This window comes from Pollachius pollachius (assembly GCF_949987615.1).
Source record: "Pollachius pollachius genome assembly, chromosome: 17".
Taxonomy (NCBI): Eukaryota; Metazoa; Chordata; class Actinopteri; order Gadiformes; family Gadidae; genus Pollachius; species Pollachius pollachius.
The window spans coordinates 2,818,800-2,842,640 of NC_136950.1; the positions used below are offsets into that span (position 1 = coordinate 2,818,800).

At 45.7% G+C, this 23,841-nt stretch overlaps 2 protein-coding genes across 3 annotated transcripts in view; one reads left to right on the plus strand and one right to left on the minus strand.

The window, feature by feature from the left end:
* pan3 (poly(A) specific ribonuclease subunit PAN3) overlaps positions 1-10,952 on the plus strand; it is a 28,137-nt gene extending 17,185 nt beyond the window's left edge. The window contains exons 16-18 of the mRNA XM_079754818.1: positions 6,046-6,110; positions 6,299-6,437; positions 8,471-10,952. Of these exons, the coding sequence (XP_079610944.1) occupies positions 6,046-6,110; positions 6,299-6,437; positions 8,471-8,611 (345 nt within the window). The 3' untranslated portion in view covers positions 8,612-10,952. The remainder of the gene's footprint in view (positions 1-6,045; positions 6,111-6,298; positions 6,438-8,470) is intronic.
* Positions 10,953-11,636: 684 nt separating this feature from the next.
* The window catches only part of flt1 (fms related receptor tyrosine kinase 1), a 39,475-nt gene continuing 27,270 nt past the window's right edge, over positions 11,637-23,841 (minus strand). The window contains exons 15-30 of one of the 2 annotated variants that reach the window (XM_079754814.1): positions 23,604-23,735; positions 23,162-23,268; positions 21,727-21,862; positions 20,557-20,661; positions 20,048-20,161; positions 19,720-19,808; positions 19,100-19,232; positions 17,418-17,506; positions 17,062-17,184; positions 15,493-15,604; positions 15,135-15,234; positions 14,792-14,897; positions 14,463-14,572; positions 12,960-13,029; positions 12,624-12,712; positions 11,637-12,441 (exon numbers count right to left, since the gene is read on the minus strand). In XM_079754814.1, the coding sequence (XP_079610940.1) occupies positions 12,267-12,441; positions 12,624-12,712; positions 12,960-13,029; positions 14,463-14,572; positions 14,792-14,897; positions 15,135-15,234; positions 15,493-15,604; positions 17,062-17,184; positions 17,418-17,506; positions 19,100-19,232; positions 19,720-19,808; positions 20,048-20,161; positions 20,557-20,661; positions 21,727-21,862; positions 23,162-23,268; positions 23,604-23,735 (1,790 nt within the window). In that variant the 3' untranslated portion in view covers positions 11,637-12,266. Of the gene's footprint in view, positions 12,442-12,623; positions 12,713-12,959; positions 13,030-14,462; positions 14,573-14,791; positions 14,898-15,134; positions 15,235-15,492; positions 15,605-17,061; positions 17,185-17,417; positions 17,510-19,099; positions 19,233-19,719; positions 19,809-20,047; positions 20,162-20,556; positions 20,662-21,726; positions 21,863-23,161; positions 23,269-23,603; positions 23,736-23,841 lie in introns of both variants that reach the window. The other variant, XM_079754813.1, reaches the window with a different exon arrangement.

The following is a 23,841-nucleotide window of genomic DNA, read 5'->3' on the forward strand; positions in this document are numbered from 1 at the left end:
CAAACGACTGTCGGGTTCTGCGACGTCTGTGGTTCTTCTACTTCCACATCAATCTGAAGTAGACTAACGCGACATGGAGGAGAAAGGGATTGTTGACGTCGTTGTCAACAATCCCTTCTGTACATTCTCCCTTACATAACACTCTCTCTCTCCCAACATCTTGGCTGCGCACTCTCATCCAAATACGTATTGTTTGCAGCGGAGGAGGGGGTAGATATACACGTGGACAAAATTGTTGGTACCCCTCTGTTAATGAAAGAAAAACCCACAATGGTCACTGAAATAACTTGAAACTGACAAAAGTAATAATAAATAAAAATTTACTGAAAATTAACCAATGAAAATCAGACATTGCTTTTGAATTGTGGTTCAACAAAATCATTTAAAAAAACAAACTAATTAAACAGGCCTGGACAAAAATGATGGTACCCTTAACTTAATATTTTGTTGCACAACCTTTTGAGGCAATCATTGCAATCAAACAATTTTTGTAACTGTCAATGAGACTTTTGCACCTGTCAACAGGTATTTTGGCCCACTCTTCATTAGCAAACTGCTCCAGTTGTCTCAGGTTTGAAGGGTGCCTTCTCCAGATGGCATGTTTCAGCTCCTTCCACAGATGTTCAATAGGATTTAGATCAGGGCTCATAGAAGGCCACTTCAGAATAGTCCAATGTCTTGCTCTTAGCCATTCTTGGGTGTTTTTAGCTGTGTGTTTTGGGTCATTATCTTGTTGGAGGACCCATGACCTGCGACTGAGACCAAGCTTTCTGACACTAGGCAGCACATTTCTCTCCAGAATGCCTTGATAGTCTTGAGATTTCATTGTACCCAGCACAGATTCAAGACACCCTGTGCCAGATGCAGCAAAGCAGCCCCAGAACAAAACTGAGCCTCCTCCATGTTTCACAGTAGGGACAGTGTTCTTTTCTTGGTATGCTTCATTTTTGCGTCTGTGAACATAGAGCTGATGTGCCTTGACAAAAAGCTCCAGTTTTGTCTCATCTGTCCATAGGACATTCTCCCAGAAGCTTTGTGGCTTGTCAATATGCATTTTGGCAAATTCCAGACTCGCTTTTTTATGATTTGCTTTCAGCAGTGGTGTCCTCCTTGGCCCCATTAAGTCCACTTTGGCTCAAACAACGACGGATGGTGCGATCTGACACTGATGGACCTTGACCTTGGAGTTCACCTTTAATTTCTTTGGAGGTTGTTCTGGGCTCTTTGGTTACCATTCTTATTATCCGTCTCTTCATTTTGTCATCAATTTTCCTCCTGCGGCCACGTCCACGGAGGTTGGCTACAGTCCCATGGACCTTAAACTTTTGAATAATATGTGCAACTGTAGTCACAGGAACATCAAGCTGCTTGGAGATGGTCTTATAGCCTTTACCTTTTACATGCTTGTCTATAATTTTCTTTCTAATCTCCTGAGACAACTCTCTCCTTCGCTTCCTGTGGTCCATGTTCAGTGTGGTACACACCATGTCACCAAACAGTACAGTGACTACTTTTCACCCTTTAAATAGGCAGACGGACTGATCACAAGTTTGAACACCTGTGATGCTAATTAGAGGACACACCTTAGTTTAACATTTCCCTATGGTCAAATTATTTTCAATCTTTTCTAGGGGTACCATCATTTTTGTCCAGGCCTGTTTCATTAGTTTGATTTTTAAAATGATTCTGTTGAACCACAATTCGAAAGCAATGCCTGATTTTCATTGGTTAATTTTCAGTAAATTTTTATTTATTATTACTTTTGTCAGTTTCAAGTTATTTCAGTGACCATTGTGGGTTTTTCTTTCATTAACAGAGGGGTACCAACAATTTTGTCCGCGTGTGTATAAAGACCGGACGAGAAACTGACGTCGCTGTTCTGTCCTTCTTCTTAATTGAAGGAGCAGGCAGAGAAAAGCTCTCTCCTGCTGGTCTTTCATTAAAATCAAATACATAAAAATGTCGTCAGTCCAAATGTGTCAGGTGTGCGTTAGAGACATGCGAATGTACGCTTACCACTTTTGTAAATGCCATATATGTAGTATTCGGATCGCATGATAGGAATAGATCTATTCCTATTCTATTAGAAATCAGATCAAAAGTGTCCATGTAAACGCGGCTAGTGTGTTGGTTTCACGTTAATGTGTATTTAAAGACATTTCAATTTGTGGAAAAATTTGCGGAGGGAATATAAAAAAAAAATTCTAATCAACCAAAACTTTCGGGACCCCCCTGCAGTACCTCTGCGGATCCCCTGTTGAAGACCTCTCCTCTAGGGTCTATATAGCCGCGTTGTCTGATTACAGTTTAATTCATGTTTCACAGTTTACCAGTTCTTGTTTTGAAGACCAAATCACGGCGCCATTCGTTTCAATAGGAATCGCAATGGTCTATACTTTCAACATAAAGTGTACATATTTGAAATTCCTCCCAGCCCATTTAACAGCTCTCGTTTTGAAGGCTGAACAGACAATTTGACTAGAACTACTTAGCAGGTAGTTGTTTTTTTTGCGTTTAAGATATTAACCACTTAATCGTCAAAACCCGCCGGCGGGCAAGTTATAGTTACACCACCCCTTCCCCCAAACATGCTGGGTCAATTTTCGGCATCATAAGGTTGAGTGATATAGTCATGTCATACACCGTTTGAAAGCTTAGAATCTCAGGAATGCCAACCAATGTCAACCATTCGGTGGAATAAATATGTTTAGCGAATATAGATCAAATATATTCTAGTCTCTTAGGTCAAAATAGCCCCCCTCACCCTCCCCCTCCCTTGTGCAATCTTACTTTATCGTCGTTGTGGATATCCTTAGCAATGAGTTGATACTTCATGTTGGGTCTTGAAATGTTCTTAAGAGTCCACAGAAATCAAATATAAATGTTATTTGAGTCTAATTACATTGTGTATATGCACAAGCTATCTTATACAAAGCAGCCGAAAAATAGAAAACCGATACGCTGCAATGTTTTTTTTGTAGAAAACTGTGATTCAGGGTTTGAATTCTGCTATTGTCGTCTGATTCATGGTATCCACTGTGTTTACCAGGGTCTCACGATGACGTAGAGCCCTCAAACATGTCTGTAAGACCAAAACTTCCTTGTAAACAAGCCTTACAAGCCAATGAGGTGATCACTATCAATACGGGGCATGTATACTTTGATTGACAGCTACACCAGCAGACAGCAAGTGTCAGGGACGGGCCTTAGATATCCTAATGGCCAATGAAGAGACCTTTCTTACGATATCCAGCATGTCAAACACCTTCTCACGTGTGGGTGAGCAAACAAATGCGCAAGGGGTGTGCATAAAGTGGCAGGCTCGTCGCTAGAGTGCAAGTGTGGAGCAGGTGGTTGATTTGCGCGCTCGTGTGTGGTTTTATTTTTATTTATTTTTCGTGTGTGTGGTTTTATGAACAATTTGAACGATGGCTAAACAACCGGAAAGGAGGGGGAGGGAGGGAGGGAATCATGTAAATATATTTTTTTCTTTATTTGTACATAGTTATTGTAATTTTACTTATCTTTGTTTATTTGTACATAGTTATTTATAGTATTTTTACTATTTCAGTTTTGGTGTTTTATACCATTGCAGTTTGCACTTTTTAAGTAAAAAAAATTGCCAAAACAGTTTGTTTGAGCTTTTTTTTGTCAAAATTGCATAGGCGGAATAGCTAAAAATTAGCTTTTTGTGTGATTATGCCTGTCTCTTTCCATATCAGAACATCTGGTATGCTATCTTAATGGTTCACAAGAAAGCCCAGAGGGTAACCTTTCATTTGAGACCAAGATTATTCTTCTACATGTTTGGGTTCATGTGTTGTAAACCTTTGTTTACAGTATGCATTTTGGGTAGCCAAAGGTCGTTTTTGGAGTCTCAAAAAGGACCCTGACCAAAACTAATGGACATATCATTACATAAAAGGAGCTGGAGACTTCATCTTTTATGTTTTGTTGATCTGCTTTTACACACAGCATCACAAGACCTAGGGCTAGGGCTCAGTAGTGTTTCCAAGGGATATGGAGTTACCCAGGGTACTACAATCTGCTTGGTTTTAGAGGTGTGTGTGTAGCGGGCTGGAAGGAAAAACAGTATTGTCGCCTTCCCAGCACTTTGTCAGAACATGATAGTTATTCTGATAATGTCATACAATTCTACAGGTTCTCAGCTTTCCAAAGAGACCAAGCATGTGGCTAGAGGTCATACTATGAAGGAGCAGTGCTTTCTAGAGTAGGCGCAGTGGAAAACCTAAAAAATGGCCAAAATGGCCCGAAGACTAAGTGGTTAAGGGATTTCTTGCCGATGATCCATGGCTGCCTTTGTGAATGTTGGCACACATCGAATAATCGATTATTCGTTCATACCATCCACTGATTACTCGACCATGAAAAATTATTTATTCACATCCCTAGTTTAGCATGTGTTTATTCACACACACACACACACACGTGGAAAAATGAATGACACTGTTTATTGTGCTTCACAATAATGTTCAAAAAAATCATAAATATCATCTTCAATCAATCATCTTCTTTAAATTAGAAAAATAATTGAAGCACTATAAAATATTTAAAGACAGACATGGAACATTGCTAGGGCTTGGGCCTGTATCTTTAAATACAAAGCCATTTTTTTAGTGCAATAAGCAAAGTAACTCAGGACAAAACAATTTGCGTTTGTCTGTGTGCCACTGCCTATTAACATGCTCCATCCTTGCATCCACTCACTCACTCGCTGTCACTTCGGATTGGAGCTGAACAGGATAGGAGCTCAACAGCGCCACCCTACCATCAATGTGTCACAATGTTATTCTATGGTTAAGAATGGAAGTGCACCAATAAATAATATTCAATGAGAGCGAGCGCAGATTCCGAGTGCTGATGGTGGAAAACAATAATGTATACAGTGGGTAAGGCGCGGGCCAAATAAAATCGGGCCCCAAATTGGGCAGCCCTGGTCTAGTGTTTATGTCTTGCCGTGTTTTCTGAAAGGCAACGTGTGTTTCCGTCGGCTCAACATAACGATCAATAACATCGTGCAAACTGCTCAATAATGTGCCCGCTCTGTGTGTCCTCGGCCTCCGTGTCCTTGGCCTGGTTCACACTGCTGTCTGTGGTGGAGGGGGAACGCTGCTGTGGAAGTGTTCTCACACAGGATGCAGCTAGCTGGGGCCTCGTTTCTATTCCCGCTAGTGAGAGGGCCTGGTGTCAAACCGCTGGGCAGCTGTTCTCCTTTTACCATCTCACTTCCTCTTTCCTCCCAACACCCTCGCCGCCATTTTGTTTGACTGTCAGACCAGTCCAGGATGGGTTCAGCTGGTAAAGAGGTTACCACTGGTTATATGGTGCAGAGACTCCCAGTAGGTTTATGGGTCATGAACACTACCGTTCAGAAGTTTGGGGTCAATTAGACAATTTCATTTTTTTCCATGAAAACTCACACTTTTATTCAACAGATGTCAATTAGCCTTTTAACATGATAAGCTAAACAATGTACCATTAGTACACAGGACTGATGGATGCTGGAAATGGGCCACCTACACCTCTGTAGATATTCCATTAGAAATCAGCCGTTTACAGCTAGACTAGTCTTTTACCACATTAACAACAGACTGTATGTTGTTAATGTGGACAATAGCTTTCTTTAAAAAATGAGGACTTTTCTGTGTCCCCAAACTTTTGAAGGATAGTGTATGGAAGGAGTAACAAGGTGCTGCTGGCACTGGCGAGGAGGAAGGCTTCCCCTGCCCAGGGTCGGGCCATGGAGGGGTTTGAGTGTCAGGACCAGCATTGGCATGAGTCAATGTAGACTTAAATCTGTTATTTCTAAATGTGTTTCATTGATGTCTTTGTATCACACTGTATACTTCATTGGGTCATCTACCTTTTTTGAGGCAACATTCTCAATATGGCCAATTGTCAATATTAACACGTCTGTTTTTTCATTAATTAAAACATGAAATACCGATTGGATCAAGATTTAAATACAGCCCAACTATATCCTCCCCCCCCCCCCCATAACCAGACACATTGATCTGTTCACAGGAAGTGCAGAACGGTCGTCTCTTCCGCCTGCTGGCCAAACTGGGCACCATCAACGAGAGGCCAGAGTAAGTGTCTGCTGGGGAGCTGTTCTGGTTAAGCCATGCTGTCTTCTGGTGTAAGGCCTAACCACTAAGGGGTGTGTGTGTGTGTGTGTGTGTGTGTGTGTGTGTGTGTGTGTGTGTGTGTGTGTGTGTGTGTGTGTGTGTGTGTGTGTGTGTGTGTGTGTGTGTGTGTGTGTGTGTGTGTGTGTTAGGTTTCAAAAGGACCCCTCGTGGTCTGAGACGGGCGACCGCTACCTGCTGAAGCTCTTCCGGGATCACCTGTTCCACCAGGTGACGGAAGCCGGGACGCCCTGGATTGACCTCAGTCACATCGTGTCCTGCCTCAACAAGGTCGGCTCTCTCTCTCTGTCTTTGTGTCTCTCTTTGTCTGTGTGACTCTAGGCAGTTTTTTTTTTTTACACTGCCAAGCCAATACGGTCTCGGCTTGGCACTTCCTGCAATTTCACTCTCTTGCCTGTATAAAACCGAGGGGGTAAAATCCCCCTTCGTCAAGGAGCAGGCTTTCTTGGTTCACTGGAAAAGTCGACCTCTTGGAGTAGACCTCTTTAGAATAATTTGAATACTCTGAATGTTTTATTATTTTCTGATTCAAGACACTCGAATGCAAGAATGAGTATACATCTGAGTGTAGGCTACAAACACAATCTACTTTTTAAGTGCAAAAACGCCAACATATTCTTTATTTTGCTGACCACTTGTTTTTTATCCTGACGAAAGTCTCGTACTCTGGTACTATCTTGTATCTTTCCCCGTCTTCGTTATGCGACTGCATCACCTTCTCTCCCATGATGGGCAGCAGCTCACAGTTTTCCCTGTCGCTCCAGTTAGAACTACACATGTTTATCGCTGCGTTGTCTCTGTTGTAGAGACAGATCAGCAACACCTCTACCCATGTCCCGCCCCTGGAACCGCGGAGCCGTCTAATCGTATTTACATCAAAATGAAACCCCCGATATGTGTAGGGTCTGAGAGGGTAAATTGGGGTGAGAAATCAAGCCGGTTTATTATCTCGGTCAGTGTAAATGCACAGACCATGCCGGGAAAATGGCGGGCATAAGAGGGGCATAAAGGGTAGCGTAAAAATGTTTTCTCTTTCTCGGTGTGTGTGTGTGTGTGTGTGTGTGTGTGTGGGGGGGTGTAACAATACATGTATTGAACCGAATTGGTACGGACGTCACGGTTCGGTTTATGGATTTACACAGTATACAATTAAATAAAACTGGCGTGCGATTAATTAATGTAATGCGGAACTAATTTTAGATACGCAAGTTCTTCAGGGACAACTAAACTGCAGCCCTGATTGGCGCCTAGGTAGCCGAGCGTGTTATGGCCCATAACACGTCGGGTCTCTGACGTCTCTGGTATTCCACAACAAGACTTCTAGTGGGGGTTATCTCAGCCATGGTTGAGAAGGAATTGGCGGAAAGGAACTTTGGCTTTGACTACCTGAAGTACATGAACCGCGACATGGAGGAGAAAGGGATTATTGCCTGCGATTGTCTTCCGTCAGAGCCCGCTGCCTGCTGCCCGCTTCCGAGGCACCTCGGCGCAACAATCCCTTTCAACTCCATGTCGCGGTTCAGTCTACTTCAGGTTGTTGTGGAAGAATCAGAGACGTCGGAGAACCCGACGCAGTCGTTTGAGATTCAAAATATCGTCTGGAAGTGCCCACAGCTTTTGGCTGTGATAATATATATTATGATATAGATATCCATGTATAATATATTATTTAGATATAGAGCTCCAGGACGCGCGCTGGAGCACCCGGAGTGTTCTAGAATATTTACAGAACACGGCCAAAAGCTTTGTACGCCTCGCCATTACTATACATTCACTGTAAACAGAGCGCATGGTACCGTGGCCGCAAGCTGCTCAGGGCCACACCCCCACCCTTCACCTTGACCCGCCTCTAAAAAAACGGCACATTTGTGGAAAGCTCATTGGGGGACTGGCTCGTAGTGGCTGTAATTCTGTGTACTTTGCACTTTCATAAATAAGACATGCTGCATTTTCAATTTTATAACTGATTGTCTTATTTTGTTTACAAGTTACGGGTTGAGTCTGGAGATGATGTGGGGTACTTAATGTTTACTATCAACATCTTAGATTACACAGTTCAGGCTGTATGACACTAGGTGGTACAACCTGAGACATGCACAAAAAAAAAAGAATTGCCTTCTGCATTTTTGTTTTTTCTTTTCCCTTCATTGTACCGAACTCGTACCAAACCTTGATGTCTGATCCGAGGTACGAACCGAACCGAACCTTGACTTCAGTGTACCGTTACACACCTAGTGTGTGCGTGTGTACCTTTTTATTCTCGCGGTCAGCACCCCCCTTACCTCCATCTGTGTGCTCTGCAGCTGGACGCGGGCGTGCCAGAGAAGATCAGCCTTGTGTCCCGGGACGAGAAGAGTGTGCTGGTAGTGACCTACTCCGACCTGAAGCGCTGCTTCGACAGCACCTTCCAGGAGCTGCAGGGGGCTGCCACCGGGCCCCTGTAGCGGCCCGACCCCTCCAGGCCCCCAGGGGCCCCTGGTCCCGGAGCACACTATTGCACTATGATGGATGACCCGGCTGGTGGAGATGAACCATCAGCGTGGCCAGGGAGGGGGGCGTGGTGCTGAACTCAGTCACATACACTGACGCTGGCCGCCCGAGGCTTTTCTAAAGTGTCTTTTTTAGTTTCTTAAACCCCACAGCTGAGAAATTTTGGAGAAACAAAAAAGGAAAAAAATAGGACACATGTGGAAGCTGTGATCATGTACCTTTTCTTTGATCTGGGGGAACAAACATTGAGAAACAAACCTTGTGGTTTTGGACATTTTTTCCTGCTTTTATCGTTTGTTTCTATATCTGGGGTTTATTTTCTGCAGAGGATGCACTAAGGTTTTAATTTTTTTGGTTGAATCTCTTGGTTATTTTTTATGACATGTGCGCGTGGCCTACAGGGTGTACAGACGGCTGGTTTATAACACGGACATCAACATGATATGGAACAGAGGATTTAGACAAGGACAAAAATGGACAACCAATCAAATGCCATCTTTCAACTGATGGCATCTCTCTTCCTACCAGGGGAACCACACCAATGTTTCTGTGACACACTAGGGCACGCCACTCAATGGCTATCATGGGAGGGCGCTTTATTTCCTTTGTTTTTAAGGGCCAACTGATCCCCGTCCCAGCAGTTGGTTCCTTCCTCCTGAAGAAACAGGACAAACCACTGGACTGAGGGGGAGGCGGTCATGTTAGCAAACATGAATTTGACTGCATAGTTACAGTGAAATGAGATGGCTGGGGCAACAGTTGTTGTGTGTGTGTGTGCGTGTGTGTGTGTGTGTGTGTGTGCGTGTGCGCTTCTCTGGAGGCGGCCACCAGACCGCCTCCCCATGGTTCCGTTCGCCCTCCCCTTGCCTTTCCCCATCTCTCTCTCCTCTACCTCCTCTTCCCTCTCCTGCAGCCATTTTGTATTTTTTTTTGTATCGCGACACAAGTATTCCTTTCCTCTTCCGGGGCATTCCGGGTCCTCTCCTGCGTTTTGAGGACAAGGATTTTATTTTTGGTAAATTCCCCCTCTTTTTGCTCAACTGTTGTACTGGGATTGGGGAGAGTAGGAGTGCAAATGTCATGTTGGCCCCTCCCCCTTCGAGTAAACAACTGTTGATTCTGTGGACCAATTGCTGCGAGGGGAGGGGCTGTGGACATGGGGGGTGGGAGGGGGGCGGCGTGTGGTGGATGATGAAAGGATAAAAAGGGGACGTCAACAATTAAGTTTTATTTGGACATTTTAATGATCATGAGGTACAAACTGCTGGAGACAGCATGGTAACACCCCCCCAAACCTCCTTATGGGGGGCTGCCCGTCCCCACGATGACCCATCTGTCAGGTGGGAGGGGCCTCCAAGTGACGAGTTCTTGACCCTCACTCTGATGGCTTTGGTTTTTCTCAGGATGATTGACAGCTGGAGGGGCCCAGTGACTGAATGTGTTTGGCCGTCACTGGTCGCCCTTTTGTTTTGCTCCAGTCAGGCGGGCTCCAGTGGAGTGTGCGGGACCTCGTCTTCATGTGTGTGAGTGCAGAGGCTGTCCGAGGTGGAGGCGGTTTGGACATCATGTTGTCTTTAAGCACAGTTCCATGGGCCAGTGAGAGTAGAGGGCCATGAGTTGGTCCTGATTTAATTTTCTCCCTCTGATGAAAGAATATTGTTGGTAAGGTAAAACATAATTGGTTTATACCTCAAGACGGCCCACTGGACTGGGAAGACGTTTCTCCTTCCAATCCAAACATGTTTAACATCTCCCACTTTCTCTGCACCCTTAACCTCTTGAAGTTGAGTGAAGGTCTTAGAAAAGGATTACTGGGAGGGTCTTCCTCTTCTGTTTCAAATCAAGAGACGACCGGTAAAAGGCCTTTCTTCAAGGTCATTGGTTGGGTTTTCCCGCCACTTTTGAAAGACTTGTTTTATGAAGGGAAAGAACCGTGCTTACAGACAACCTATGGAGTCGGCATTGTTGGATCATGTAATTCTTCCTCGGTTTTAGTGAAATTACTCAACAAAATAAATATTTTTGTGAATGTGGTGCTCTAGAACGCACACACACACACACACACACACACACACACACACACACACACACACACACACACACACACACACACACACACACACACACACACACACACACACACACACACACACCTCTCTCTCTTCCACGTCACAACACTCCAGCAGAAATGTGTGGTTACCTTCGGTCAAGTCCCACACGCCTACAATCACCTTCCAAGTACGTTATTTTGTTTCCCCTCTTTTGTTCATTTCAAATTTTGCAATATTTGTGTGTACAGCAGTATTTTAATAAAGAATACCAAAAACTGATCTCCAGGGTGGACTTCTACATTGTAATGTGGAAAACATGTTATAGATTCTAAGCATGCTTGAGCTAGAAGCCTTACCTCTACTTTCTTTTAATGCCAGGCAGGTTGGAGAAGTCTACCATTTTAAATGAATCCAACCGAGAAATGCCTTCCCTCCACAGCCACTCCCCACAACACGTGACTAGACCACTTTGTTAAGTTTAGGTCCCAGCATTTGATCAGTGTTGCTTTTTGGTTGTAAAGAGAATTTCAACCTTGCGTAAAGAGCTGCATGAGTGTAATCGCTAAGGAAATGGTTCTTGTGTGAGGTAAATGAGTGATATTTGGTTTGGAGAACAGAGAATTGAAGTCCAGAATAAAGTGTGTGAGCAGGTTGATTCTATGGCTGTCCTCAAGGAGCCTGGAGCAGGTCCCCAGGTGGATGTCTGAAGATAGAGGGCTGTTTCATGCACAAAAACATAACACTCAATCAAAAAATGCTGAACACAGATTTTATTCTACTGTGTATTTGTCCATTTAATTAATAAGTCGACTGAACAATGCATATTAAAATGCATTCATGTGTACAAAACATTTATATATTGTATTCATAACTAACTATCCTACATATATTTTCTATTAATTTCTTCCAGCATATGGATATAGATGAAGCCTACAAACTATTTCAAACAAACCACTTTAGTAGTATAGGTACCAGTGCAGTAAATATAACACTAGCATACAAGTCTGCTAAATAACAAGAAGTAGCTAGTCCAGGAATTTGTGTGCTTAATAAAGAGTGCTATATAGCAATAATGTGGTGCTCTGTAGTGTCCTGTGAAACACGCTAAGTATAGTAGTCTATTGGCTGCTCTTGGAAAGGGTTGGTTGAGTGAGTGCCTTGTTGTAGCATCAGGATAAAGTTCAGTGTAAATATAATGCGCTAGCATTTGAGCACTGATGGTATGAAAGAAACTGCTATTTATATTACTTTCTATATCTGCCCTCAAAGCTTTGTCTATTTATCTATTTCTACCATAGACTTTTTCTTTTTATGTCAAGGTTTTACAAATTGAAAAGTTGTGTTTAAATTTTGTGTAGTAACTTTAAGAGGGTAAATAATGAGGTAGAAAGGCAAAGAAATGCAAAAAAAAAAAGAAACATCCACTTATTTCAATTTTCGCTTTTTACATTTCACTTTCACTGCAGCGGCGCTAAATTGAAAGGAAGGTATCGATGTGAAGATGGAGTCTGGACATGTTTTAACAAGGCTGAGGACCTCCTTCAGACACCTGGGGCTGCTAGGCAGAAGGGTAGAGGAACACCGAGTGATAGTCTGGTGGAGGGTCGCTCTCCTCCTCCTCAGGCGCCCTATCACACGGCAGGACTGATGGCTCATTGTCATGGCGACCCGTGATGTCACGTCTTCGGTCCCCTGGCACCCGACTCCCTGAGAACTTGGAGTAGGTGAAGAACCTGCATTTGCACACACACAAACACGCGCACACAAACACCCACACATGCTCAGGTTTATTTCACTCCTTCATGTCAAGACCAAGGGCTTCCCAGGCCCACAGGGTGTAGATAAGGGGTCTCCTGGGGCACGTGGTGGGTCAGCAGTGCTCTGGAAGCTAGGGGATGGTTCAGGGGTCCACTACCTGCTGTGTTTCTGGCTCTTCACTGGGCTCCAAGCCAGACTTTGGAGCTCCTCTGAGGGGAGAACCATGCCACTGTCCTCCTGCTCCTCCTGTGGACACACACACACACTCATTAACACACACACACACACACACACATTAATACACACACACACACACATTAATACACACACACACATTAACACATGCAGATTAAAACACAAACACACTAACAAAAATATACACACAAACACATGTAAACACACATTTATATACAGCACACACACACATTACATGTCTGCAATGATGCAGGGGACAATACCACAGTGTGTGTGTGTGTGCATGTGGTATTATTACATCAGGACTTGTTGGTTCCTTGTAAGGTAGCTCTTCGAAGGTCTGAAGCAGTGCCATATTCCTCATGTAACTGAAGAAAAATAACATGGTTACTTTAATTATACAGGCTTTGTAAAAAGGTCTTCTCACTTTTTTTCATTGATATTTTCTGTATTTGGCTGTCTCTAACATCTGCTGCAGCAGCATTAGCTCTAAAACCCTTTCCAACAATGATTTTACAGTTTCAAAAGGATAGGGTGAAGTACCTGTACATCTGTTTGCCAGTCTCACCCAGATACAGAGTTAGCCACCCTCTCCCACCCCTCCTACTTATTGTATGTTGTATGTGGCACTTAATGTATGCACTTATTGTGTGTCATACTTAGTTACGGTACTTAGTTGTGTAGCATCTTATCCTAGCTATCGTTGTATACCAGGAATTGTTTAAATAAGTGAGTCAGTGCTTGGCAATTGTTTCTATGAAAATCCTTACTGTACCGACAGAGATATATTGTTGTTACTCCTTCTTCTGACAAATGTTCTTATTGTAAGTCGCTTTGGATAAAAGCGTCTGCTGAATACCCTAAATGTAAATGTTATACAGACAAATGGGGTAATCCAAATACATTGTTGTGCTTCCAGAAGGGGTTTCGCTGGGTTAGCATTAAAAGTGTCTTCCCCTCACATGCAGGAGCTAGGCTACTGTGCCTCTCAATGGCTAAAGAGAAAGCTTAGCCAGCCAACTCCTCTTCTGGACGCACAATAAGGAATAAGGAATTAAACTCCTCTGAATCTGGTAAGGAAACAAACGCCAATTGACAGATATCTTGGTGTATGGCTATAATTAATTCGACAACATTTTCTGAGTGGTTCACCTTAGTGTTGGTGCCATGTGACGCCAATTAGGTATACTATCAATGCAATTAATCAACATAGAATACATGATACACAAATGCTAAAATATTTAATCTATATCCAATCTGCACCACCGTAAATCAAATGTATTAATACGAACAAAGTAATGAAGTAGAGTCTTCAACTTAAAGAGAGATGAAGAAGCTCCCAGATGAAGAAGCTCCCTAAGGGCCGACCCAGTAGGTCTGAGGGGCCCCTCCCCCTCAGGGCCCAGCGGTCTGAGGGGCCCCTCCCCCTCAGGGCCCAGCGGTCTGAGGGGCCCCTCCCCCTCAGGGCCCAGCGGTCTGAGGGGCCCCTCCCCCTCAGGGCCCAGCGGTCTGAGGGGCCCCTCCCCCTCAGGGCCCAGCGGTCTGAGGGGCCCCTCCCTCTCAGGGCCCAGCGGTCTGAGGGGCCCCTCCCCCTCAGGGCCCAGCGGTCTGAGGGGCCCCTCCCCCTCAGGGCCCAGCGGTCTGAGGTGCCCCTCCCTCTCAGGGCCCAGCGGTCTGAGGGGCCCCTCCCCCTCAGGGCCCAGCGGTCTGAGGGGCCCCTCCCCCTCAGGGCCCAGCAGTCTGAGGTGAGGGCTCTCCCCCTCAAGGCCGACCCAGCGGTCTGAGAGGTGGGCTCCCCTACCTGAGGTTGGTGACGGCGTGCAGCGACTGGTTGGTCCGAAGCCTCTCTGCCTGGCTGACCACCCCGTCTCCATGGGCGAAGCTCCCAAGAGGAATGTAGTCCTTACCGTCCTGGGTAGAGCCAGCACAGAGACAGCGTCCTCAGACCATAGGGGTGATGTGTGTGTGTGTGAGAGGCTGAACGGTATGTGTGGTGTCTTTAGAAATATTTTGGGTGTGTATGTATGTATGTGTGTTCGAAAGTGTGTGTGTGTCTGACTAATTGTGTGTGTGTGTGTGTTTGTGTTAGTGAGTGTGTGAGTGTGTGTGTGTGTGTGTGAGTGGTCTGACCTCCTGAACCCTTGCCTGTAGCTGGTCTCCAAGTGTTCCCACTAGGTCTGTGAATGTTGGTCGGTCTGTGGGGTTAGCCTCCCAGCATGCCAGCATGGTGCTGTAACTGTACACAAACCAACACACAAAGTCACATAATTAGCACCATAATGGATTATGAACGTATTCAATAGACTTTGTTGAATATAACATTCCACAGCTCTACATTTCCGGTCTACAGACTGCAAAGGGGAGATAAAGTGTTGCTGTCCTCATGCTCTGATTGGTCCTGGCGACCCCGTCAGTTGTGGCTGAACCACGAGGACAGACACATCACATGACTCTGATGACCTCATCCACCCACATGTCAGGGGTGCTGTAGTCTGGCGCCCGCATGCGCGTCCCCGCCTTCAGCCGGTGGCAGAACTCCTCATCGATGTGGAGACCGGGGTACGGAGCCGCTCCTGGGACACGCACGCACGCACGCACGCACACAGACACACACAACACACACACATCACACACACATAAACACACATACACACACAGAGGTTATTTAGGCTGTTGTGTGATGTAACGATGTATCAATCTTTTCTTGAATGTTAAACATTGGTTAGTTTTTCTTGTTGTTGGTTGTTAGCATACACACACACACACACACACACACACACACACACACACACACACACACACACACACACACACACGCACACTGTGTGTACCCAGAGAGAAGATCTCCCACAGCAGGACCCCGTAGGACCACACGTCGCTCTGGGCGGTGAACACTTTGTCGAAGATGGCCTCAGGGGACATCCACTTAAGAGGGAGGCGCGCCTGCTCGGCCAATCAAAGGACAGAACAGGAGAGGCGAAACACAGGAGGAAAATGTTTCAAATGGAGTTGGACTTGTCAAATCCCAGATGAAAGTATGACTGATATATATGACTCCTATATGTAATGGTACTGCGTTGTAAATGACTGGGTCAAGGTTTTCCATACCGGTCCACTATTTACAACCTAAGCTGCCTGATTTTCATCCTATAAAAAAACAAATGACTTCTTCTATTAAAGCAGAACATTGATACCTTAGTACAAATAAAGCTTGCATATCCAAGATTTAACGTTTTATTTGATTGTTCCTGCTCCTTAATGAGCTGTCTCTGCACTGTCTTAACCCCTCTGCCTGCTCCATATTAGACCTCTGAAGAATAAGTCCCGCCTCCGAGCCTCCCGGTTCCCTCAGTCAAATGTCTATGGGAAATCACATGGGGTTTAGAATGATCGTACATAAAAAAACTCTGTAGGTGGCGAAGAATTAAAAGCTGCGTCACGTTTTGAACTACACACTAATTCCATAGACATTTGAGAGACGGAACCGGGAGGCTCAGAGGCGGGACTTATTCTTCAGAGGTCTATGACCTGTCTCTTTACTGCCTATCCCCTGCCTGCTCCTTATATAAGCTGTCTCTGTACTGTCTTCACCCATACCAGCTCCTTAATGACCTGTCTCTCTGTAATGTCTAACCCCTGCCTGCTCCTTAATGAGCTTTCTCTGTACTGTCTAACCGCTACCTGCTCTCTCTCTGCTATCTGAATTGCTTCACAGTCACTTCAGATGAAAGCGTGTGCTACATGATAAATAGGAAGTGATAAGTGAAAGTAGCAGGTGTGCGTGGGGACAGTCATTGTGGTGCCGGTTGGAAGCAGGAAGCAGGCTGTGTCGGTGCTCACTTCTCTGTTCACTAGCAGAGGTGCATCAGAAGAACAACATTGTGTTACATGTTCACTAGGGTTCAGTCTCACTAATGTTCACCCTCACTAGGGTTCACTCTCACTAGGGTTCACTCTGGTTAGGGTTCACTCTCACTAGGGTTCACTCTCACTAGGGTTCACTCACTAGGGTTCAGACTCACTAGGGTTCAGTCTCACTAGGATTCACGTTCACTAGGGTTCACGTTCACTAGGGTTCAGTCTCACTAGGGTTCACGTTCACTAGGGTTCACGTTCACTAGGGTTCCGTCTCACTAGGGTTCAGTCTCACTAGGGTTCACTCTCACTAGGGTTCATGCTCACTAGGATTCACGTTCACTAGGGTTCATGCTCACTAGGGTTCAGTCTCATTAGGGTTCACTCTCACTAGGGTTCACGTTCACTAGGGTGCACGTTCACTAGGGTTCATGCTCACTAGGGTTCAGTCTCATTAGGGTTCACTCACTAGGATTCACGTTTACTAGGGTTCATGCTCACTATGCCATGGGGCTATGTGTGTGGCTCAGGACAGAAACACTCACGTCCCCCGTGCGGACGTAATGGGGGTCTCGGTAGAGGTCCCGGGCCAGGCCGAAGTCACAGATCTTCACCACCTGGTTCTCAGACAGCAGGACGTTCCTGGCCGCTAGGTCTCTGTGGATACACTGTTAACACACACACACCCACTATTATAACACACACACATACACACTGTTACTACACACACACATAAACACTGTAAACACACATGCACACACACACACACTGTTAACACACACACACACACACACATAAACACGCACATAAACACACACACACCACACACACACACACACACGCAGACACACACATAAACACACACACACACACAAAATCACACATAAACAAAGAGCTGGACCTTGCGGGAGGAGAGGAACTCCATGCCACGGGCCACCTGGAAGCTGAAGGAGATGAGGTCCTCCAGCAGTAGGGGAGAGCTGCAGCACTCTGCTGAGAGAGAGAGAGAGAGAGAGAGGGAGAGAGAGAGAGAGAAAGTATGGTCAAAAGGATAGAGAGCAAGAGAGAAAGACAGAAAGAGAGAGAGAGCAGGGGGATGATGAGAGAGAGAGAGAGAGAGACAGAGACAGAGCAGGGTGATGAGAGAGACAGAGCAGGTTGATGAGAGAGATAGAGAGAGAGAGAAAGAGAGAGAAACACATTGCACTTCACAATAGGAACACATAAAATAGAAAACTGTTCAGAATATAATTATTTAGGCCTGAAAATAAGTCCCACTGGAAGTTTCAATCTACCAGTCAATGAACTGAGAGAGAAAGCACGCAGGGCTTTTTATGCAATCAAAAGACAAATTTACATTCAGATTCCAATTCTAATTTGGCTCAAACTACTTCAAGCAATTATTGAACCCATCCTGCTCAATGGAAGTGAAGTGTGGGGCCCACAAACAAACCAACTTTTTGACCAATGGGAAAAACATTCAATTGAAATTGCAAACACTGAATTTTGTAAAAGCATTCTGCAGGTACACAGGACAACCACTAACAACGCCTGCAGAGCTGAATTAGGTCAGTATCCACTTCTATTAAAATCCAAAAACGATCAATTAAATATTGGCTACATCTAAAAAAAAGTGACCCCCACTCCTTCCAGCACAAAGCCCTGCAAAGCCAAAAGATGAACAGGAGTCCTCTCACTCAGCTGGTCCTGAGGCTCTGTCCACAGACAGGTTCCCCCTCTGCTCTGCCCCAGGACCAGTCGGAGAACATATCAATTAGACTCAACCAAATTATAAAACATCACAAACAAACCTACCTCACCCATTGGAACACCAAAACACACACACACACACAGCAAAATGCAGTGTTATCTGGCTCTAAATAGACAGTACACTGTTGCCCCCTACCTGACCACAGTCACTGATGTTAGACACAGAGTGTTGTTAACAAAGTACAGACTGAGCGCTCACAGTCTGGCCATAGAAACAGGCCGACATAGGAAATCATGGTTGCCCAAAGAGGAGCGGCTGTGTCAGCAGTGTGAAGAAGCTGCTGTAGAGACCGAGCAGCACTTCCTCCTACACTGCCCCAAATTCAAAAATGTCTGTGAAATATACTTTAGCAAATTCAGCCAAAAACACCCACATTTTATAAACTCCCATGTAGACCAACTAAAAATATTAATGGGAGAGAGAAAAGAGAGCTCAATCCTCGCAGGACAGTTTATTTCAGCTTGCCACAAAATGAGAGGATGACATTCTACACCAGGCCTCACTGTTTGATTGATTACTGATTATTAGTAACCTATAATGCGTTTTATGTAGCTTTTCATTTCATTAATTTAATGACTTTTTTTTTTTTCTATATGTACATATGTATATCTGTATGTTATGTTATATTGTTAAAGGTTGATATATGTACATATTGTTCTGACGTTCTCTATTGTTATTATTTGTTATATTTGTAATACTGTAATGCTTTGGCAACACTGTTTGGTTTACCAATAGTCATGCCAATAAAGCTTTTTGAATTTGAATTTGAATTTGAGAGAGAGAGAGAGAGAGAGGGAGAGGATGGGGCCTACCCTGGTCAGGCTGCTTTCCCGGTCCTGAAGATGAGCCTCTGCTCCGGGCCCCGGGGCCAGCGCCTGTCCCCTGCCCTGCCCCGGGCCCGGCCTGGTCCTTGGGGAGGGGGGCAGGCCGGCTGGGGCGTCCAGGCTGTAGGGAGACCACATATACGTTTATGGCATTACAACATCCTTACAGCCCTGGAGGCTATGACTGCTGGACTCAAACCAGACTAGACTCTAGACTCACAAACAACGGGACTTCACTTTATAACTGCTGGACAACAGGGCCTCATAGGCTAGGGTGGATAAAGAGAGTGGTTCGGTCCAGAAGGGACGGGCAGCAGCATTCAGAGCAGAAAGCACAGAGCAGGGAGCAGAGAGAGGAGAGAGAGAGAGCAGAGAGCAGAGAGCAGAAGTGACCCCTGGCTTGTGCTCAGTTTGGCAGCGAGTTCCTATAGAGCCTTGTTGACTTGTAGTGAGAAGGGGAAGTTGTGTTTCTAAATGTACACTACATTTATGTGTAATTGCATTGTGTGTGTGTTTTCGCACATGTATATTTCTGTCAAATGTGTCAGACATAAGCATCTATGCATGTCTGTTGGCCTGTGTCTGGTGGTGGAACTCGATGAACTCACCCAGTGTTGCTCAAACTGGTCTCTCTTGCTCTTAAGGTAGGCTGAGAGATTTCCAAAGTGGCAGTACTCCACAATGACCATCAGGGGGCCTGGTACACGCAAACACACACACAAACACACACACGCACACACACACACACACACACACACGCACACACACACACACACACACACACACACAAACACAAGCAGACACATTCGTTATAACCAACCCCTAAAAACAGTAATTGTTGCAGGTGCATGTTGAGTGCATGCAAAGGTACAACCAAAGCATTTAGGCATCATGTTTACCCGTTTAGATTACAGACACGCACACACAAACACACACCTGTGGGCTTGGTGCAGGCCCCCAGTAGGTTGACCACGTTCAGGTGATGTCCTATGAGGCTCAGGATCTTGAGTTCGGTAATTAGAGCTTTGTGTTCGCTGTCTGTAGCGCCCTCTAGTGGTTGGATACAGAAACGCAACAAAAAGGAAATGCAGGAACGGCAGGCCTATTAGCGAACAATTGACATTAAAAGAGGTCTCAGAAAAAGAGACATTTGCTTTATATTCTATTAGAGTTGGGAGGTTCCTGCAGAGGCCTTCCATCCAGCTCTCAGCCAAGTCTTTATATTCCCCACAGAGGAAATGTGTTTTCACAGTCGCCACTCTCCAAGAAGCACACAAGAAACAAAGCAGAAAAACAACAAACAAGATGTATATATTTAGTCTCTGCAGGGCGGTCTGTGTGTGGGAAGCTTTGTTCTGGTGATCTGTGTGTGTGTGTGTGTGTGTGTGTGTGTGTGTGTGTGTGTTTGTGGGTTTGTGTGTGTGTGTGTGTGTGTGTTTTTTAACCTTTGAGCATCTTGACGGCGACGGTGGTGCAGCTAGAGGAGTCGTCCACGCCAAACGCTGAGGCCTGCATGACCTTCCCAAAGGCCCCCCGACCCAGAGGCTTCTCTAGGGGGAGGGAGGGAGGGAGGGAGGGAGGGAGGGACAGGAGGGAGGGAGGGAGGGAGGGAGGGAGGGACAGGAGGGAGGGACAGGAGGAAGGGAGGGAGAATAGGCTGTTGCTAAGAGACAAAGATGGTGAAGTAATACAGAGTGATGAAAAATAAGACAGGGTGGGATTATGTGTGTGTGTGTGTGTGTGTGTGTGTGTGTGTGTGTATGCATGAGTGAGTGTGTGTGTGTATGTGTGAATACTATGTTTGTGTTTGTGTGTATACGTGTGATGAGACCATGCAGCCACGTAACCACTATGTCATCATGTCAACACATGGACCCAGGGAACAGGGCCCCTCCCTGCCCACACTGAGACCTGATTAGCCCCGTTAAACCACGCTAGCACGCCTGCTGCCGAGCTCATTAGCGCTTAGCAGGCCCAGACACACAGTCTGATGAATGGAATGGACCCTCCCAATAATATCTGATAAGGGCTCTGAGAACGTCCTCCCATCAGCCTACACGGCTTAACCCCCCCCTTCCATGGTTAGGACCCTAACAGACCTGTGAGCAGGTCCAGCAGCCTGTTTGTGGCGCCCTGTTGGACCAGACTAACCTGGACTTCTTCTATGGAGGGCTTGTACATCAGAATGCATCATGGCATCGTTTCTTGCTGCCGATACTCTGTAAAACATCCTCCTAAATACACCGTATGCCAGGCTAATGAAATAGTGTTTCCACTTCTCACATGAGAAACACTTTGGCAGTTTCAAACACAACAATGTCAGCCCATTATGAATAATAAAATGGATTCAATTAATTACCGAACCCTGACAACAGCATTACTACCGAAAGCCCTCATTCTGATCTGGTGTCTCACGGTGGATGGATGCAGAGATACCCGCCATCATCAGTCAATGGGATAGAGGAGTTTTCCGTCTAATGGATATTCTCATAGACAGTTTGACAATTTTATTTAATTAATAAGTTATTATTGATAGAAAATGAATCAATCATTTCCCGCCCTCATTGTGTCTCTATGTGATCTGGGTTGGCTCCTTCGTGATTAAGAAACCATACCTAGCTTGAGATGCTCCCTGGGGAACTCCCATTGGCTGGGGTCGTACTGCAGCCTCTCACACTGCTCCTCCATTGGTCCCCCTCCCGTGTCCAGGATGATTGACAGATACTCTGGTTTAGTAGCGGATGGCCTTGGCTGAGAGAGGGGGGGGGGTCATAACAATGTTTTCGACCAGCAAGAATGAATCTTATCTCGGGTGAGTCATTTTACATTTAGGGCATTTAGCAGACGCTTTTATCCAAAGCGACTTACAATAAGTGCATTTGTTACAATAAGTACATTTGTCATAAGAAGTGAAACAATATATCGCTGTCGGTACAGTAAAGTTGTTCATAGAACCAAGTGCAAGTATTACAATCGCTAGGCTAACCCATTCCCCGTGTCCCCGTGTTCCAACGATAGCAGCTACTGTAGATGCTACACCTTTTTTTATGAATAAAGCTCAAAAGGGCAACATTCAAACTTACAAGCAAGCCAAACAAAAGGATGTAGCATGGAAATATTGCTCTGTTACGTCAGCTTCTGACCCTTTGCTGCTCCATGTACAAGAGGGTTTGGTTGTGTGTTTCGGTAGATTCCCTTCTCCTTTCATTCTCACTTTCTACGGTTCTCAGCCTAACCCCCATGTCCCTCCCTCCTGTCCCTCCCTCCCTCCTGTCCCTCCCTCCCGCCCTCCTCTGTCCCTCCCTCCCTCCCTCCCACCTGTCCCTCACTTTTGTCCCTCCCTCCCTCCTGTCCCTCCCTCCCACCCTCCTCTGTCCCTCCCTCCCTCCCTCCCACCTGTCCCTCACTTTTGTCCCTCCCTCCCTCCTGTCCCTCCCTCCCGCCCTCCTCTGTCCCTCCCTCCCTCCCTCCCACCTGTCCCTCACTTTTGTCCCTCCCTCCCTCCTGTCCCTCCCTCCCGCCCTCCTCTGTCCCTCCCTCCCTCCCACCTGTCCCTCACTTCTGTCCCTCCCTCCCTTCTGTCCCTCCTTCCTGTCCCTCCCTCCCTTCTGTCCCTCCCTCCCTTCTGTCCCTCCCTCCTGTCCCTCCCTCCCTCACTTCTGTCCCTCCCTCCCCTCTGGCCCTCCCTCCTGTCCCTCCCTCACTTCTGTCCCTCCCTCCTGACCCTCCCTCCCTCCCTTCTGTCCCTCCCTCCCTTCTGTCCCTCCCTCCTGTCCCTCCCTCCCTCCTTCCCTCCCTTCTGTCCCTCCCTTCTGTCCCTCCCTCCCTTCTGTCCCTCCCTCCTGTCCCTCCCTCCCTCCTTCCCTCCCTTCTGTCCCTCCCTTCTGTCCCTCCCTCCCTCCCACCTGTCGTTAGCTAGCTCCCTCCCTCCCTCCTGTCCCTTCGGCCCAGAATGGGAAAGGAATGACCATCATGTGAGTGTGCATGTGATTGATGTGCACCTCATGTTTTCATCAATACAGTTGGGGGGTGACAGTCAAGTTCCTCTACCTGTCTGAGCTTGCGTATGTAGAGTGTGATCATCAGCCAAAGTATGGTGGCCACCACGCAGATACAGGTGAGGGTGGGGATCTCCAGCGATGACGCCTCCAAGGTGCCTACACACACACACATACACACGCACACACACACACACACACAAATGCAAGCACACACAGACAAACAATAAATAATTAGCCAACAAGCCAAGCCAATCAAATCTTGTAAAAGAATATGGTAAAGTCCTCACGTCATGACCTCTTATCTACAACCCACTGTATTGTCTCTGTTCACTTTCACATGGCCATATAGAATCAAAAAGCCTAAATTATATATATGTATTCATATATATTTATATTTATATATATATATACAAATATGAAAGTATATATTAAGTAATATATAATTATATATATATCCTTTTAAATAATACTATTGGACAAGGGGCCCTTACTGTTGACCCATATGTAGGCAGAACTCTCGGCAGATCCCCTCTCATTGGTTGCCCGGCATGTGTACAGGCCTTGGTCCTCCGCTGTGATTCGATCAATGTGTAAAGTCCCGACTTCTGGTATCATTACAATACCTGGTGTTTAGAAATCAGAGAAAAGGTCACAGAGCTGTTCAACATGGAGCAAAAGAAAAGCATTTATTTCCCCATGGATTAGTGATCAGCATGAGGCCGTTCTCAT